Below are 16,968 nucleotides of genomic sequence, written 5' to 3' on the forward strand. Positions count from 1 at the left end.
CATTGCAGACATACAAGATGATTCAGAAGGTTTTCGTTTATTTTCAAGAAATTTCATACGTCTAGGGACAATTTGTTTTGCCAATTTCCTTCAGTTTTCTGGTTCTGAGAAGGTTCTACTGAAAAGAAGTTTTATATGAAAAACCCACCCTATTATTTACACCCTGGTTATAATTTCCACGAACGTAGGGTGGGGACTGGATCAGGGTAGGTTGAGCTATGGAAAAATATCTCAAAAACGAGTCTATGTCTCAGAATCTATGAAGAATATAAGACAACGACGCAAAAATTATGCCAGAACCTTCAGATCGTTATTTTAGATCGAGAAATCTCTTTTTAGTTATGACATTCTGGTAAAAACTCAAGCAGCTCAAGATTCGTGAGACAGTTTGTGAGAATCCCATTAATTTTACTTTGAGTGAAGTTCATTGGTCTTTTTAATCACCATTAAAAACCGAATTTTATCCTCTCTGTCAATTTTTTAAGAAATAATCGTTAATAGACAGGTTTTTGGAAGTCATAAAGGGCTTCAGCTTGAAAAAGACCCACCAGCGGTACATCCAATCATTCTTGTCGTAAAAATTACGTTTTTCAGAGCTCATACACGGTGTCCCCAATAAAAAACATGAAATTGAGTCACGCGCCTAAAATTTCTTTTAACGAACTCTTTTGGGCCCTTAAATAGGTAATAGTCTTGCTCATTCGTCTAGTGACAATTTTTTTATTGCCAATTTCCCTCAGTTTTCTGGTTCTGAGAAGGTTCTACTCAAAAGAATTTTTATATGAAAAACCCACCCTATTATTTACACCCTGGTTATAATTTCCTCGAACGTAGGGTGAAGTATGGATCAGGGTAGGTTGAGCTATGGAAAAATATCTCAGAAACTATGAACAAGAAAGCTTATATTCTGCTAGAACCTTCAGAACGTTAACTTAAACAAATATTATCAAGAAATCTCTTTTTAGTTATGACATTCTGGTAAAAAATCAAGCAGCTCAAGATTCATGAGACAGTTTGTGAGAAACCCATTAATTTTACTTTGGGTGAAGTTCATTGGTCTTTTTAATCACCATTAAAAACCGAATTTTATCCGCCCTGTCAATTTTTTAAGAAATAATCGTTAATAGACAGGTTTTTGGAAGTCATAAAGGGCTACAGCTTGAAAAAGAGCCACCATCCAATCATTCTTGTCGTAAAAATTGCGTTTTTCAGAGCTCATACACGGTGTCCCCAATAAAAAACATGGGATTGAGTCACGCGCCTAAAATTTCTTTTAACGAAGTCTTTTGGGCCCTTAAATAGGTAAAAGTCTTGCTCATTCGTCTGGTGACAATTTTTTTATTGCCAATTTTCCTCAGTTTTCTGGTTCTGAGAAGGTTCTAATCAAAAGAATTTTTATATGAAAAACCCATCCTATTATTTACACCCTGGTTATAATTTCCTCGAACGTAGGGTGGAGTCTGGATCAGGGTAGGTTGAGCTATGGAAAATATCTCAGAAACAAGTCTATGTCTCAGAAACTATGAACAAGGAAGCTTATATTCTGCTAGAACCTTCAGAACGTTATTTTAGAGCAAATACTATCGAGAAATTTTTTCTTAGTTATGACATTCTGGTGAAAAGTCAAGCAGCTCAAGATTCATGAGACAGTTTGTGAGAATCCCATTAATTTTACTTTGGATGAAGTTCATTGGTCTTTTTAATCACCATTAAAAACCGAATTTTATCCTCTCTGTCAATTTTTTAAGGAATAATCGTTAATAGACAGGTTTTTGGAAGTCATAAAGGGCTACAGCTGGAAAAAGACCCACCAGCGGTATATCCAATCATTCCTGCGTTTTTCAGAGCTCATACACGGTGTCCCCAATAAAAAACATGGGATTGAGTCACACGCCTAAAATTTCTTTTAACGAACTCTTTTGGGCCCTTTAATAGGTAATAGTATTGCCATTACTTATACCAGGGGTTACTCAAAACATCAATTTTCGAAAATTTCTAAGAATCAACGTCGACAATCTGCTGATCGAACAATCAAAGTATCGTAAAACCCGCTTTCCCAAAACGAACGATTCATTAGGCTAATTACAAGCGCCAAATCTCTCTATACAGTCGATACTGTATTAAACAGATCGTGTATCGACTCTAGAACTCATTCCACAGCTTTGACATTGACATCACATTCGAGTAATCTCACCATCGGCATCATATCACTTCTTGAAAAACGCAAAATACGTCATAGTCCTGAAACTCCCCCACTCCCTCCACTAGAATCCAGACGATGGTCTTTTAAAAACCAATTCATCGTCCATTTTTGTCCTCAATTTACTCGACATATTCAAACGAGACAACACCACCGATATTGTCCACTGTCTTAGCGCGTTTTTTTCCGAAAAGTTTTCACAGTTTATGCGGGGGTGAAGATACGTTGTACGAGGTTCGAATCCGAGTGAACTTTAGTGATTTACCGCCCTAGTGAGGAAAATGGAGTTACCCTACAAATTGAACACGAGTAAGTTTGAATATTTTCCGAAAATCTTGGAGATCCCAACAGTGGACCAAGCGGCAAACCCTCACCCTAAATTTTTGATTCTTATTCACCACTTATTTGGATTTTTATCGATTTTATCTGATTTTTTCAAGGCAATCCTGAATTTTTCCCCTTTTGGTTACCCGGTTTCCCAATATTTTTTGTTTTAATTATTTTTAAATTTTTTCTTCACGCTCTGCGGTCACCCAAAAATTGAATATATCACTCATTAAAATTCTCAGTTTTTTTTCAATGATTTCTTTTAATTTTTCCGAAAAATTTATATATGTATGTTCCACAGCTTGAAAAATTGGATTGATTTGAAAAAAAATTGATTTTTATATTTTGGAAACAATTCACAATTTATCAGAACCAAAATTTCATTAAAAAATATTCCGGTAGGTTGTATTTTCGAAAAGCCAAATAAATCCATGAATCTCAAGACAAAAACAGTCTTTATTAGGAGAATTATAAAAAAATCTCAAATAGGAATCTGTTTTTTATCATATTCTTTCTTTTTTTTTCAACATCGTAAAAAAATCCATTCTTAAACGGAATCGCAATTTTAAAACAGGTAAAAAATCTGTTTATCATTGCAACTTTTTTTCCGCTCAAAATTTGAATAATTTTTTCCGACAGAACAAAACAATACCCATTAAACGGAACAAGATTTTACCATTAAATAGATAAAGTAAAGGGGAAAAAAACGATGAACGTCATCATGTAAAGTACCTATTTTTTTTTTTTTGGTACTGACGAATATGGTAACTCGTGGAGATGCTAGAACAAAATTTTATTTTCCTATAATAGCTTGGAATCTAATTATGTCCCAGCAAAACAATGAATCATTCTGCATTCTGCAACACAAGAATATTATGCCACTAATTATTCACCACATAGCGGCGTTTTTGTATAACTCATTTTCCTACGGATAAAAAACATTTTCAATTCAGTATTTCCACGAGAAACCTATATAGAATATAAAATGAAAAATATCCTCCTTGTAAAATCTACGTTTTAATATAGAAATCTGACCATTTCTTTAATTATTTTCATCTTGTAACCAATCAGCCCAATCATTGAAACTCAAATCAACTCACTCCATTACCAAGCAATATTATCTTGAACTCTGTGTTAATTTCAACCTAATTTTCTTCGCCTAACACGTTTAAAACTCATTTATACGTGATCGTTTTCAAGACAGTCAAACTTCCACGAAAATGTCTACGTACAGGTTCACGGACTATCAACTTGTTTTGCTTATTTTGAAACTGTGTTAGTTTACTCGAAACCAGAAATTTCTGCCATTGAAATCGGACTTCTTCATGGTGCATCTTGTGACCGTTTGTTGGGAAGTCCAATATTTCAACAACGATAGAGATTGACCCTTGAAGTGATATGTCCGGTGTGAATTCATTAAGAACTCCATATTTCATTGAAAATTTGATAACGCGAGAAGCGAGCAATCATTTATTTTTTGGTTCATTAATTCCGATATAAGTATGTATATTTCCGAAGTATAACAGACAGAATTGAACACGTCTTTAACCTGCTAAAATACCACTAACGAGCTTGGTATTTGTTTTTACAATAATTCAATAACTATTGAAGCATCTATCAATTACCTACTTTGCTATGAATATTCCAGTTTCCTTTATAAGTGTTCATTCTTGTATAATTTGATTGTGAGACGAAGAAAATGAAGTTAAGTCTTATTAGCTTGATTATCATCCCAGGCAATCAGATATTTCTGATTTTTTCCCCTTTTTATTACTGCTCTTTAAACTGAATTTCCAAATTTGTGTCATACTTTACAGCAGCATTGTTGAACCCTAAATTTCAGATTGTATTCGATATCAATCAATCACAATCGAAAATATTCCAGGAGAGAATAAAAAAAAAGTTTCACCTGCTACTAATAACTTTAACCGGTCGCCCTGTATATATAATCTCAATTGCGTTACTTCCTTGGTTTACCCACACCTATCGTGCTTGATCCTAGACTTGTTTTGGAAACGAGTTCAATTCATCTCTTCTGCAGATGCAGCAAAAATGTTCCTTACAGTTCCAAGTTACAGCCCCAGGGTAGGAAATGTTTGAGATATTGCTGTAATACAGGGTCTCGAGATATGTAATTATCTAGATCGTGCATGGGATTTCCACTCGGTGTTATTGAACTATTTTTTTTCGCGAAAGGTATATGCATAAACGTTCTTCTAGTTTTCATAATTTGTGACCTCCCTTCGACTAGGAAGAATGAGTTTGAATATTTCTCATTTCTGCACAAGGTTGATCGTGCATTTTCACGGAATTCAGACGTTTTGAATTTGTTTAAAACACATGGGGGATTTTTTTGGTCAGTGAATACATTTTTTCATTGAAAAACTCCTGGTGTGAAAGGTCACTATGATAAGTATTATGGCACCAATGCTACTACTTCATGTTGCCTACAAGTTTATCGAACTCTGTTTGAAATGGGATAATGAATGCAAGAAGATGTCTAAGAAAGGTTATCATTTTTTGTATATAAATACTTTATTATCATCTTCTCAAGGAAAAATTGAAATCATCGACTAGCATTCCTCTCCGAGAATAGAAACATTTATTACTTACAGTATTGGAAAATATGGAAACAGCAATTTCTGATTCAAGTAGTCACGCAAAAAGAATAGGTAATCATAATTAAAAAAAAACTATTATGGTTACTTCACAAGAATTTTCATTAATATACGCTAGCTGAAAAAAGATACATACCTTGAAATAGATATTACGCAAATAAATGTATATAGATCAATCTTCACCTTCTTAGTTTGATTGTTGATAATTTCTCAAGCAATCTTTATATCATACAGGGTGTAAATGAATATTTGCGAAACAATTTGATATCGATATGAATCAAGCTATCGAAAATCAACGGTTTAATATGAATAAGGTATAAAGTTTCTTGAATGGCTTCTTGTGTTGAAGGTACTATTCAATTATTTATAGGCACGTGTTCCTTAAAAATGCGCAAATACTGGGTTTATCGCACCAGGAAATGGACTGCATACAGTGAGATATATTTGAATTTGCTTAATTTTCCCAAGTTCTCTGACTAATACCGATATAATGAAACATTACTTGAAAATATAAGCGAGAACTACAATTACTTCTTTAGATTGTTGAATCAAGCCAAAACAATTGCTCGGATTCTTATGGCAAAAACGAACACTGTTTTCTTTTGATTATTTGGGAAGTGAATTTATAATAACATGAATGTTGGAGGTCAAGATCAAACCACGGTAGTAAGAACTTGATATAAACTTCGCAAAGATATGAATTTAATCTCATGAACGGATACCTGGCTCAAGGAAAAATTTTAAAGTCGAAAATGTACAGGTTGGCATGCATGATTCATATCGTGTGAAATATTTTTATGGCCGATACGCAATGTCAATGACGGTAAAACTGCAGCGTTTGGTATATGTGCGCTAAATGGAGATTTCCTGTATAATTCTCGACCGTAAAGGTTCAAATAGAAGTGATCTACCTAGTATACCGAGTGGTATACATGGAACAGTCCAATTCTTCCGGAAAATGCACAGAGAGTACAATTTTTGCTTGGATCATTTGAGGTTCTTTAGGGGGTTTACTACCCCGTTGAAGAAGAATGTCACTCCACCAAATTTTTAACTCCAAACAAAAATTTTCAGCGGGACATTTTGAACTGGGCCATCCTGTATAAATCATTCAACGACTGTGCACCTAATGATTATAACTTTTCACTTTCCAAGTGACTTTTCAATAATGAGTTGAAAATTACCTAATTGACGTATCTCTCTCAAAAAGCAATTTTATGTTTTGTCTATTTCTTCAATAATATTTTTTGTTTATGCAGATTTTCTTAACATTCAAAATATTCATATGAAGGTTGATTAATACGTATCTATTATGCGAACTTCAATTCACATTACATCATTTTGTGATGTACCCCATTACCAAGTTGAAAGAACAAACAAAAATCATGTTTCGCACAAATGAAAACAATTTCCACGTTATTTCGTTGAGCATCATGGAGGATTTCATTATTTTCCATGTTGGCCTATAGCTCATGCATAGAACAATTAAAATATCTTCGATTCATTTGGCAGGGAAATAAAGTTACCTATATCCTGTAGAAAATTATCATAAATTAGCAGAGTAGCGACGACAAAACTCAATTATAACTTTCAGCTGGATTAAGGCCAATTCCAATATAAAAATCAATAATAAATTAACATAAATTCTCTATGGGACTTCCAAGATTCTGTGCTACTTTTCAGAAATATCCCGATAATTTCTATTATACCTACTACTGAGAAGAATGAACAGTTTCAATAGCAATCATTACGAGAAAAGTTTTCTGAAATCTTCAGCGGCAAAATATCAGATCGTCTTCTCTGTTTCAGCCATATAATTCGTAGAATTTACATCGGAATCTTTGGCACAGCATCCATTAATTTACGGATTAGTGTAATTATCATACCCGAAAAAAATCATCCTTTTCGAATGGTCAATACCCGCTGGATTGAGATTAATGTCTTTGAGAGTCCGTACTTTCTGCTATGCCCCAAGGGGGTTTGGCTTCTTCAATTGCTGACGTCATACTCTGGGCTTCTCCAAACAGAAACGATTTAGAAAATGGAGAAAACATAGAGAGATGCTAGAATAGAAATGATCGTATATTGATTGATGCGAAAATTATCTCTCTATCTTTGTTCCACCCAGAAAAAAATCATCGTGAATACAAAGGTGACATATTCTTAAAGAGCACTACATTTAGTAATGACAGACCACATTCTTTTTTGACAAGGATTCCCCACTTTAATTTTTTCGTCACTATTCATTCATACCCTGAATAAGGATCTGTCTCATTGTGTGGTTCACTTCATCAATTTAAAATTTATCGTGATTTTTTGAAAACCGCCTTGTTTGAAGAAAAAACCCAACTTGTCGCACTTCCAAAGCAGGAACTCTGAGGTATTGTAATATTTCAAGAAACGCAACAGGTTTTTCTGCCTCTCATTTCGCTTGCAATTTCATAAATGTCCCAAAGATTGTGTGAACCTATTACAATTAAGGAATCCATTACCGGATAGAAGAATTCACGTACCTAATGTATCACGTTTTGGTCATCAAATAAATATGATTAGTTGGAATAGAAATAGGTGGAGTTACTACATTTTTTCTAAAAACGGGTGATTTGGAGCAGAAATATTGAGCCATTATGGTAGTTTCACAATATTTACTTGAGTACTCAATGATAGTACCCACTTTGGAGCTATATCGTTTTCTCTCATTCAACATATTCGTGAAAATGATCATAATTTATTCATTTACCGAATATTCATTCAGAAGATTTGAGTACAAGTAAATATTTGGGAAGTAGGTACTCATAGAAGAAAAAAATCTGTGTGCTTGTCAGATATACAAGCTGAGTGAACAACTACTTATAATTTTTATGTTGAGAATACATTTTGCTTTTTTATTTTGAAGTGATATCAGGTAGAAATGATATTGTGTTACTTCCCTTCAGAATCACGAGCTAAATCTATGACACTACACATCTGTGAATGTTAAACAGAGTTGCATTCAGCCAAAGTACCCAATTTTCCGAATATCATATATATTTTTTTTTTTGGAACATCAAATTACTCTAAAACGGCGCATTATACGAGAAAATATGAAGAATACTTTTATTTTACAAAACTTTCAAGTATTCATTAGATAGCTTTCAACTTAGTTTCAAGAGTTGGGTTTTGAATTTTTGGTATTTTTATGGTACGTAATGGTCCTGATAAGAAAACTGGAAGACGTTGGTGATATCTTGTGTTCGAAAAAGATTCATCAAATAAATGAAAAACTATATTCCGAAATTCATTTCATCCGATGAAACCGTTTGTGAGATAAAAGTAAAAATGATTTTTTTATGGTTTTTCAACACCCTGTATCTTTTAAACCGAGCCGATTTGGAAAAAAAGGTAAAGGAAAAAAGTGTTTCTATGGACCTCAAGAATCTACTGTCAAAATATTTGTACGAGTCAAATACTCACCCTGTATAACTCCATCAATTAACCGAATTTTGTTATTCGGCCATGAAAACAAGCTCCATTTGGTCAGTTCATCGTCCCTAAAAAATTGGGCGTATCACATCACTAATGGAGCCCTTGCTATGTCTCTTTTTCTCGCTGTCTTCAAGGAAGTCCATAAAATTTCTTCGATGGCAATGCCAAAACGAAATTGGTGGCAGATTTCAGCGAAACTTTCAATGCTAACCGGTATAAAGGTAAATCTTCCGTTCGATAAACTGAATTTCGATCAGATGTCGGTGTGGGTGATCCTTAAACATCGTTCCGGAGTTCGGAAACCCCGCGAATTCATCAATTCCAAGTTTGTGGAATTCACCATAGAGATTTATGTAAATGTCATTCATTTAAGCGGTCTAGCCGTTTTGATTAAAGCTATATTCGGAAGTTTGTCGTTTCGTGGTCCAATGTTTACATGGATATTGGATAAATTATGACTAATTGAGACACTGGAGAATTTTTTCTGGAAATAATCCGGAAGAACCACTAAATTTTCAGGAACGAGGTTGTTATATGGGGATTTCGTTCAGACTTGGTTATATTCCCTTGTTGGCAACCTTGTCACGTCAAATTTGAGCCTATTATCGGCTATCAATTAAATAATAATTATGACTTTTATTGATGACACGTGAATTTGATCAAATTTGGTAGTTTTATTGTCAGTATTTGGGCAAAAACACCCTGATTGATCAGTATTGATCGATAAGTGGCTGAAAATCAATACGAAAATCTTTAGTTTTCAACAATCATCACTGAATAAAACATTATTGGAAAAAATTATCCCAAAACTGTATGAAGTGTAACAAAACCATAACGTATTAAATTTTCTTGAATGGAATTGTAAACATATCAATTCCCTAACGGAATTGAAGATGATGAGAATCTTGATTGGTTCACAAAACCGACAGATCGATGGAATAGACTCATGGGAATATTAAACTGAAGGATTTGCAAATATCACCTTCGTGCTTGCTCTGTATGCAAATTTGTTGAAAATAATGGATGAGTGTGTTAGCATACATCGTGTAATGTTCAATTCGATGAAATAGGAATAAATATTGATTTCAATCTTAATGGTTCACAGAAACGCATTAGGTACATCGACTGAATGACTGTTATGTCATAAATGAGATGCAAGACAAGCTAACGATTGTTCTATGCACATGTTCGATGATTTTCACGCATCTTTGGATAATTTTACAGCTTGTATTTGCAAGAATTGGCTTCTAAGTCTATCGTAACATTTATTTAATGAACGTAAAGTTTGCTATTTTAAATTTTCAAATTCGTATAAGATTCACACCATCGGTGTTCAAACATCGAAACATCCTCATACATGCATCAATTCTATGGAACTGATTGAATTTTTTTTTTTCAGAAATTCTGTTGTTGGCCCTTATGGGTGTGATAATGGTCATATGCTCCTACTTCATGTTCGTGTATGAACCCATCAGCCTTATAATAAAAAAGGTAAGCCGAAACAGATTTATTTTTTCTTCATCTATAAAGTGTCCTCCTATTCAGCTTCACTTTGTCCTATATATTGGCCACCCCATTCACCTGATCTATCATCTCTCGATAATCGAAGTGGGGCAAAAGTAGACAAAGATAAAATTGACACATTGACGCGTCAAATATTATAATGTATAGATAAGGAGCAAATTACAACTGTTAAAAGTGTTTTTTTTTAATTTGAACATCTAATCTTTTTACCACCTAATTATGGAGCAAATTTTTCTCATTTATTGTTTTGCTGTCTGCTCTAGTATCAACGACTTTGATAAGAAATTTGGCTCTCTTTTATCTAGAATACGGTGATATTGATGACCCATATAAAACGTAGGAATATAGCTGGAGAACTTGAATATCTATCTTGAATTAATCTTATGAATGTACAGAATCAATCTAAAAACGTCCTTGAGATTTTTCGTGCAGTGTGTGAATATGTTATAATTATATACTCAAATAATTTGTCACTTTCGATATTTAAATCTTCAATTTAGATCAGAGTAGCAAAGCGAGGTCAATACACACTTCTGGTTTCATTAATCAATCGAATAGCTCTTAATGAAAACAATGCGAGATGTTGAACTTGCTGATAACCTTAATTTCTTGTTTTTCATTAGGTGGGTTTAATAATTCGAGATGAATGGTAATCCCTAATGAACTATGTATAAAGTGATTTAATCGAAATGAGAACACACGGTATAAGTTGGAATTTTTGAGGTTGTCACTCATTAACACAACAGAAAATAATGGGAATTAATTTTTGTGTCTTTATGCCTCTGAGTCGTACAAATATTTCAACTTTCAACAGTAGATTTTTGAGGTCAAAAGAAATACTTTCTCTCCATATCGTTTTTTTCCGATTCGGCTCTGATAAAAAAATATAGCCATTTTAAGTTTTATCTATAGCTAAATCTTTGACACTACACATCTGGGGATATTTTAAACAGAGTTTTATTCAACCAAAGTACCCAATTTTTGGAATTTCACGTATATTTTTTATTTTTGAACATCAAATTACTCGAAAACAGAGCATAATAGGAGAAAATATGCAGAATAATTTTACTTTATAAAACAAATATTCATTAGATAGAGTCAACTCAGTTTCAAGAGTTGGGTTCTTCAAATTTTCTGTATTTTTATGGCACGTAATGGTCATAATGAGAAAACTGGAAGACGTAGGTGATATCTTGTATTAGAAAACGATTCATCGAATGAATGAAAACCTATATTCCGAAATTCATTCCATTCGATAAAACCGTTTGTGAGATAGAACTATTTTATGACTTTTCAACAGCCTGTAACTTTCAAACCGAGCCGATTTGAAAAAAATGGTAAAGGAAAAAAGTGTTTCTTTCGACCTCAATAACACCCTATATAAGAACTTTTCGAAATAAAAGCGAAAATTTCATTCGTCAGAAACAAAAGATAAATTTTGAGGAAAAAGTAATATGAGAATATTGATTAATTGTTATTCACTGATGACGCCTATTCAAACGTTTTAAACGCATTCGCCATTTTGTACCCAAAATTGGTCCTTGAGCGCGATTGGCACAACCGGCAACAAAAACACTGTCGCTCATAAAAAAATTAATGAAATATGGTCGATATTGGACCCCTCTACTTCCAAAATACTCATACCTGATTAACATACATTCTCAATTAATTCCCTGAGAATTTTCTGAAGTCATAAATCGCAAACTTAATAGCTTGTAATGCATTAGCTGCTTACTTAATTATCTTCGCAAAATACTCAATCATTCCGAAAGAAATTAAGTTTTGACATTGAACTCGTTCAGAGTTTAAATAAATAAATTTTTAGTTAGAAAAGGGTCTCATTTTTTATGATTCTTCGGAATTCGAAAATATTTTGACAGATCGATTTTTGTGTTCCACAGTAGTACCAACCTTAGAATTCATCCCAATATGTGTGAAATTAATTAATTAATTAATTTTTTCAGCTGTTATCCTTGGAAACTGGAACGCTGTTCTTCTATCTATGGCAAGACCCACCGTACAAGATATACATAAACGTGAACATTTTCAGTGTTACCAACCAGGAAAAGTTCACGAGGGGAGAAGAAAAATTGGCTCTCCAAGAAGTGGGACCATACTGTTTCCAGTAAGTTTTAATTTTTCCATCAAGTTTCATCAAATCTCATGCCTAATTTCCAAACTTAATTCATCCATTTTTTTTGCAGGGAAATACTACTGAACACGAACGTTACGTTTCATCCTAATGGTACAGTCTCCTACGTTCCAGTTAGAAGTCTCAAGTTCATCAGAGAAAGATCAGTCGGAGATATTAACATTGATAGGGTTGTATCCCCTAACATCCCTTTAGTGGTAAGTTTATCTTTTTCCTATGGAGCGTTTTGAGTATTATTCTTCTTCAATTATCAAACCAAATTTCACATAGAGATGAAAATAGTTTAATACGAATTTTTTTTAGGGTATTTCCGCCATGTTAAGGGACTCCTCGATGTTCACCAATCTAGCCCTGACAATGATCAGCAACACAGCAAATTCCAAATCCTTCGTAAACGTTACAGTTCACGACTACCTGTTTGGCTACGATGATCTCTTGGTGAAACTAGCCAATACGGCCCTGCCCACCTGGATCAACTTCGACAAATTCGGAATTTTGGACAGGGTGAGTGCTCAACCATTTAACGTCGAATTTCACGTTGTTGTTATTATTATTGTTTCGTTTCTATATTAAGACGTTTGAACTATCACTATGTAAATCAGCTCCGAGTCCAGAGTCGCCTTGAGAATTTGTTTATATCTTTCCTTATTAACAGGCAAGAACTCATTGGAATATTTCTAAGAAGTAACTCGACTCTATCCAAATAACCGGTATTGTAGCTACAAGATTATACAGGTGATTTATAGGGTTTTTAACGGAGTTTGACAAGTCTTTTTGCGAAATTTCAAAGTGACATCGATAACAGAACACCCAGTATGACTGAATTCATTAGAATGAAGGTGTGGGAATATATTTTTGAGTCAAGATAAGAAACGATCAGTTCTTCAACCATATCTACGAGGATATATTGAAAAATTCTTAGCCTACTATAAAAAAAAAACAAAGTTTCAATGTCAAAATATTTTATTACTTAATATATTCTCCTCTTAATTGGATACATTCATCACAGCGAACCTGCAACGTCTCTAGAACTTTCAAAAAAAAATGTTTCTTCTTGCTTTGCAAACCAGACCTCCACAGCTTTTATTACCTACTCGTTGGAAGAAAATTTAGGACCTTTTAAACTTTTTTTCTGTTGAGGAAAGAGATGATAGTCGGATGGAGCCAAATCTGGTGAATAAGGGTGGTGTTCTAGTAGTTCAAATCGTAAATCAAGAATTTTTTGCATGACAACATTAGATTTGTGTGCTAGGGCGTTGTCCTGCCTAAACAAAACTCTTCTGGATAGCTTTCCGCGTCTTTTCTCTTCAATTTTTTCCCGTAGAGTGGTCAGTAATGTCGAATAATAATCTCCGGTTAATGTTCTACCCTTATCCAAAAAATCAATCATGATTACTCCATGGCAATCCCAAAAAACTGAAGCAAGAACTTTTCCAGCAGATTTTTGGACACGAAACTTCTTAGGTCTTGGTGGACCAGAGTGTCGCCATTCCATCGATTGTTGCTTTGTTTCTGGATCGTAGAAATGTACCCAAGTCTCATCCATAGTAACAATTCGGTTCAAGAAGTCTACATCGTTTTCAAATCGAGCACAGATCGAACGCGATGCTTCTACCCTTGCACGCTTTTGGTCAACATTCAAACATTTGGGGATTCATTTTGCAGCAATTTTTCTCACGTCCAAATTGACGTGAACTATATGATGAACGCGTTCGTATGAAATATTCAGTGCTTCAGATATCCGTTTTAGCCCAATTCGACGGTCTGATAAAATCATGTCATGAACTGCATCGATATTTTCGGATGCATGGTCTAAGCTAACTAGATATCAATACATCCTCGTACAGAGTGAGTTTTTGTCGCAATGGAATTTGAAATTATTGAACTGAGGAATGTAACACTTCAAAAAACCAGATCCATTCATCACTCTAATGAGCGTTAAAAACACATTACCCTTTCGACTCAAAAAAATCTTGTAGACTTTTTCTGACGACATTATATCGATTTTTTTCCCAAATCTAACGATTTTTTTTCTCCGATCATCGATCAAAAGCTGAATTGTATTCGGTTGTTAACGAAATTCATCTGTCATCTTCGCTCACGGTATTTCCTGGTCGGTAACAATAATTAAACCATTAGCTACGTCTTTCCCAAATTGATAATTTGAATACCGTAGAATACGGTGCGATCTTGAACTTTGTATATTAATTAACGCCGGATAAAAGCCAATTTATTGGCCATTCTTCGATGGAACTCAATGACTTTAGTAAGTTTTTGATCGATTCGAATGAAAAAGGAGATTCTTTCGTTAACTTATATCGGTCATGATCTTATTGAGGGTAATTATAAAACAGCATGAATTAAAATTTCAAACGGAAAGGAATATTTTACTAATTCGATTTGGAAATTATGTTTTCTAAAGATGAGGCAAGAATGTCGAAGCCAAAAATAAAACTAGCTAAACTGTAAAAAATTGTCTCGCTTCTGAGTCTAAGCTTGATGAATAAATAGAAGCAGTTCTTCGAAAGATATTGTACGAAGATCAAATGTATCTAGAAAACACAATTAAGTAGATACTTAATTGTGAATACAACTTTTCTCTGCTGGTGTGAAAACCCAGAGGGTACAGAATGCACTCCTCCGTTTATTTTTTCTTCCTAACTTTCCACTGTCCAACTCTGCTGTTAGTAGAGTAGTTATCGAGTAATTTGATGTTCCAAAAAAAAATATCTGTGAAATTCGAAAAATTTTCTACTTTGGCTGAATACAACTCTGGTTGAAAGGCCCATAGATGTGTAGTGTCGCAGATTTAGCTAGTTATTCTGAAGGTAATTTTGTTGCTCCAGGGGTGTTATAGCTCATTATGAATACTTAAAATGGCTATATCTTTTTATCAAGGCCCAATCGGAAAATATGGTAACATTTAAATGAGCCAAAGAAACACCCTGTATATTCAGCAATGACATTTCACGACCCATCAAATAGAGAATGTTCTCCAGTTTGAAAATCCTGTGAATTTTTTTTCTATTTAATACCTAAAGAGTCTTCTGTATATTTTCTACAATGTATCTTTCCCTTTCAGATCATGGCTCTAGAGAACGCCTCCAACATCGTCACAATCACGAGCGATCACGTGTTGGCCAAGCCCACAAACCCCCTCTACGCTGCAGAAGACCTCAAGAGGGACTTCTACATCCAAGAGTACAACGGATCCCCCGGTCTACGCCAATGGGGCTACGAAGACACCGAGGGAAACGAAACCTGCAGCAGCAACTCCAAGTGCAACTTCATCGGCGGAGGTTTCGATGGTACCCTATTCCCCAGAGACTTAACACTGGACCAAGGCATGCTCTTGTACAGAAGAGCCTTCTGCAGGCCCGTACCCGCAGTCCCAGTGAGAGAAGTCATCATGAATGGTTATGAAGGCGTGGAGTACGCTGTTAAAAAAGACTTCTTATATGAGCCATCCGCCAACCCAGACAACGCTTGTTACTGCAAAGAGGAAGGGGATTGCTTACCAAGGGGTATAGTCAGTATAGCCCCATGCTACTACGATATCCCAATAACCCTATCCCAACCACACTTCTACAACGCCGATCCCAGCCTGTTGGAACAAGTCACTGGTTTGCTACCCAACAGATCCAAACACGACGTGAATTTCACCCTTCACAAGCAGCTAGGACTTCCAATTCAGGCTAATTTAAGGATTCAAGTCAACCTAGACGTTGGCGAGACCAAGTACAACGCTAAAACCACCATCTTCAACAACCTACATCTTCCGCTCTGCTGGTTAGAGCTTCAAGTAGATGAGGTCCCTCTTTTGGTCAACGTGTTGATAACCTTAGCCTTCGTTTTGGCCCCCATAAGCGCGGTGATACTCAAGTACTGCCTGGTCATCTTCGGAGCAGCAATGATCTCCTGCTCGGCCCTGCTGATGTTGAGCTCGTCGGAGATAGTGGCAGAAAACAATCTGGAGGCTTTGCCGTTCAGCAGGTTCAGTCTGAGGAGGAGCAGCGAGTACAAGCCGATCCCAGTGAGTTCGCCTCAGCAGTATCTGAGGCAGAACATGAGAAGGATATCTAAGTGAATTGACTTTGTATCGAAGGTAGATTTGGCGTCTGTGATGCCGTATAGACTGATTTTTAATTTATTGCCGATTCAAATGTACATAGTTCGAAAAGTGATATTTTTGGTGATACTTAGAGTAGTGTGGTTTTGTAAGTGAATTAAATTGAATTATTTCATAAGGCGTTTTTTGTTCGAATCTACACCATTACACTGTCAGTTATAAGCATGTATTCGAGCTCATGTGGTCCTTCAACAAGCTTATATTGCTTCTTCACTATGTCATGACTCGAAAGCTGACCTTCGAAAAATCCCGAAAAAGATGGGTTCAGTTAAAAATTCGTCAAGACCGAACGGTTGCGCCGAGATGGATGAAATTATCAGATTTTTAACTAGAAAAGTTCCTCCAGGAGATTACCAGGTAACATGCCATCCTCTACGTCTCTTTCTCATCCAGTTGCCACGCATTTGGTGGTTTGGTTGTAAGTGAGTCTTCTGGTGGGAAGACACACTGATCTATTCGACTGTCGCCAACAATCTTCACAGGACGGGATAGTTTCATCAGAGCTGTGAAGACCGAACGGTTGCGCCGAGATGGATGAAATTCTCAAATTTTC

At 35.1% G+C, this 16,968-nt stretch overlaps 1 protein-coding gene across 1 annotated transcript; it reads left to right on the top strand.

Annotated features, from left to right (window-relative positions):
* The first annotated feature begins 2,307 nt into the window (after positions 1-2,307).
* Positions 2,308-16,533, top strand: LOC123319098 (scavenger receptor class B member 1-like). Its single transcript, XM_044905948.1, has 6 exons — positions 2,308-2,509; positions 10,010-10,101; positions 12,099-12,259; positions 12,339-12,483; positions 12,590-12,790; positions 15,369-16,533. The coding sequence occupies exons 1-6, from the start codon at positions 2,482-2,484 to the stop codon at positions 16,371-16,373; spliced, it is 1,632 nt and encodes a 543-aa protein (XP_044761883.1). The 5' UTR covers positions 2,308-2,481; the 3' UTR covers positions 16,374-16,533.
* The last annotated feature ends 435 nt before the right edge of the window (positions 16,534-16,968 follow it).

Source organism: Coccinella septempunctata, chromosome 8, assembly GCF_907165205.1.
Source record: "Coccinella septempunctata chromosome 8, icCocSept1.1, whole genome shotgun sequence".
NCBI lineage: Eukaryota > Metazoa > Arthropoda > Insecta > Coleoptera > Coccinellidae > Coccinella > Coccinella septempunctata.

Bases quoted from the DNA above. Each gene is read 5' to 3' on its own strand.
- LOC123319098 (XM_044905948.1), top strand. From the start codon at position 2,482: ATGGAGTTACCCTACAAATTGAACACGA. The intron at 10,102-12,098 runs GTAAGCCGAAAC...TAATTTTTTCAG, and splicing joins TCAGCCTTATAATAAAAAAG to CTGTTATCCTTGGAAACTGG. The intron at 12,484-12,589 runs GTAAGTTTATCT...AATTTTTTTTAG, and splicing joins CCCCTAACATCCCTTTAGTG to GGTATTTCCGCCATGTTAAG.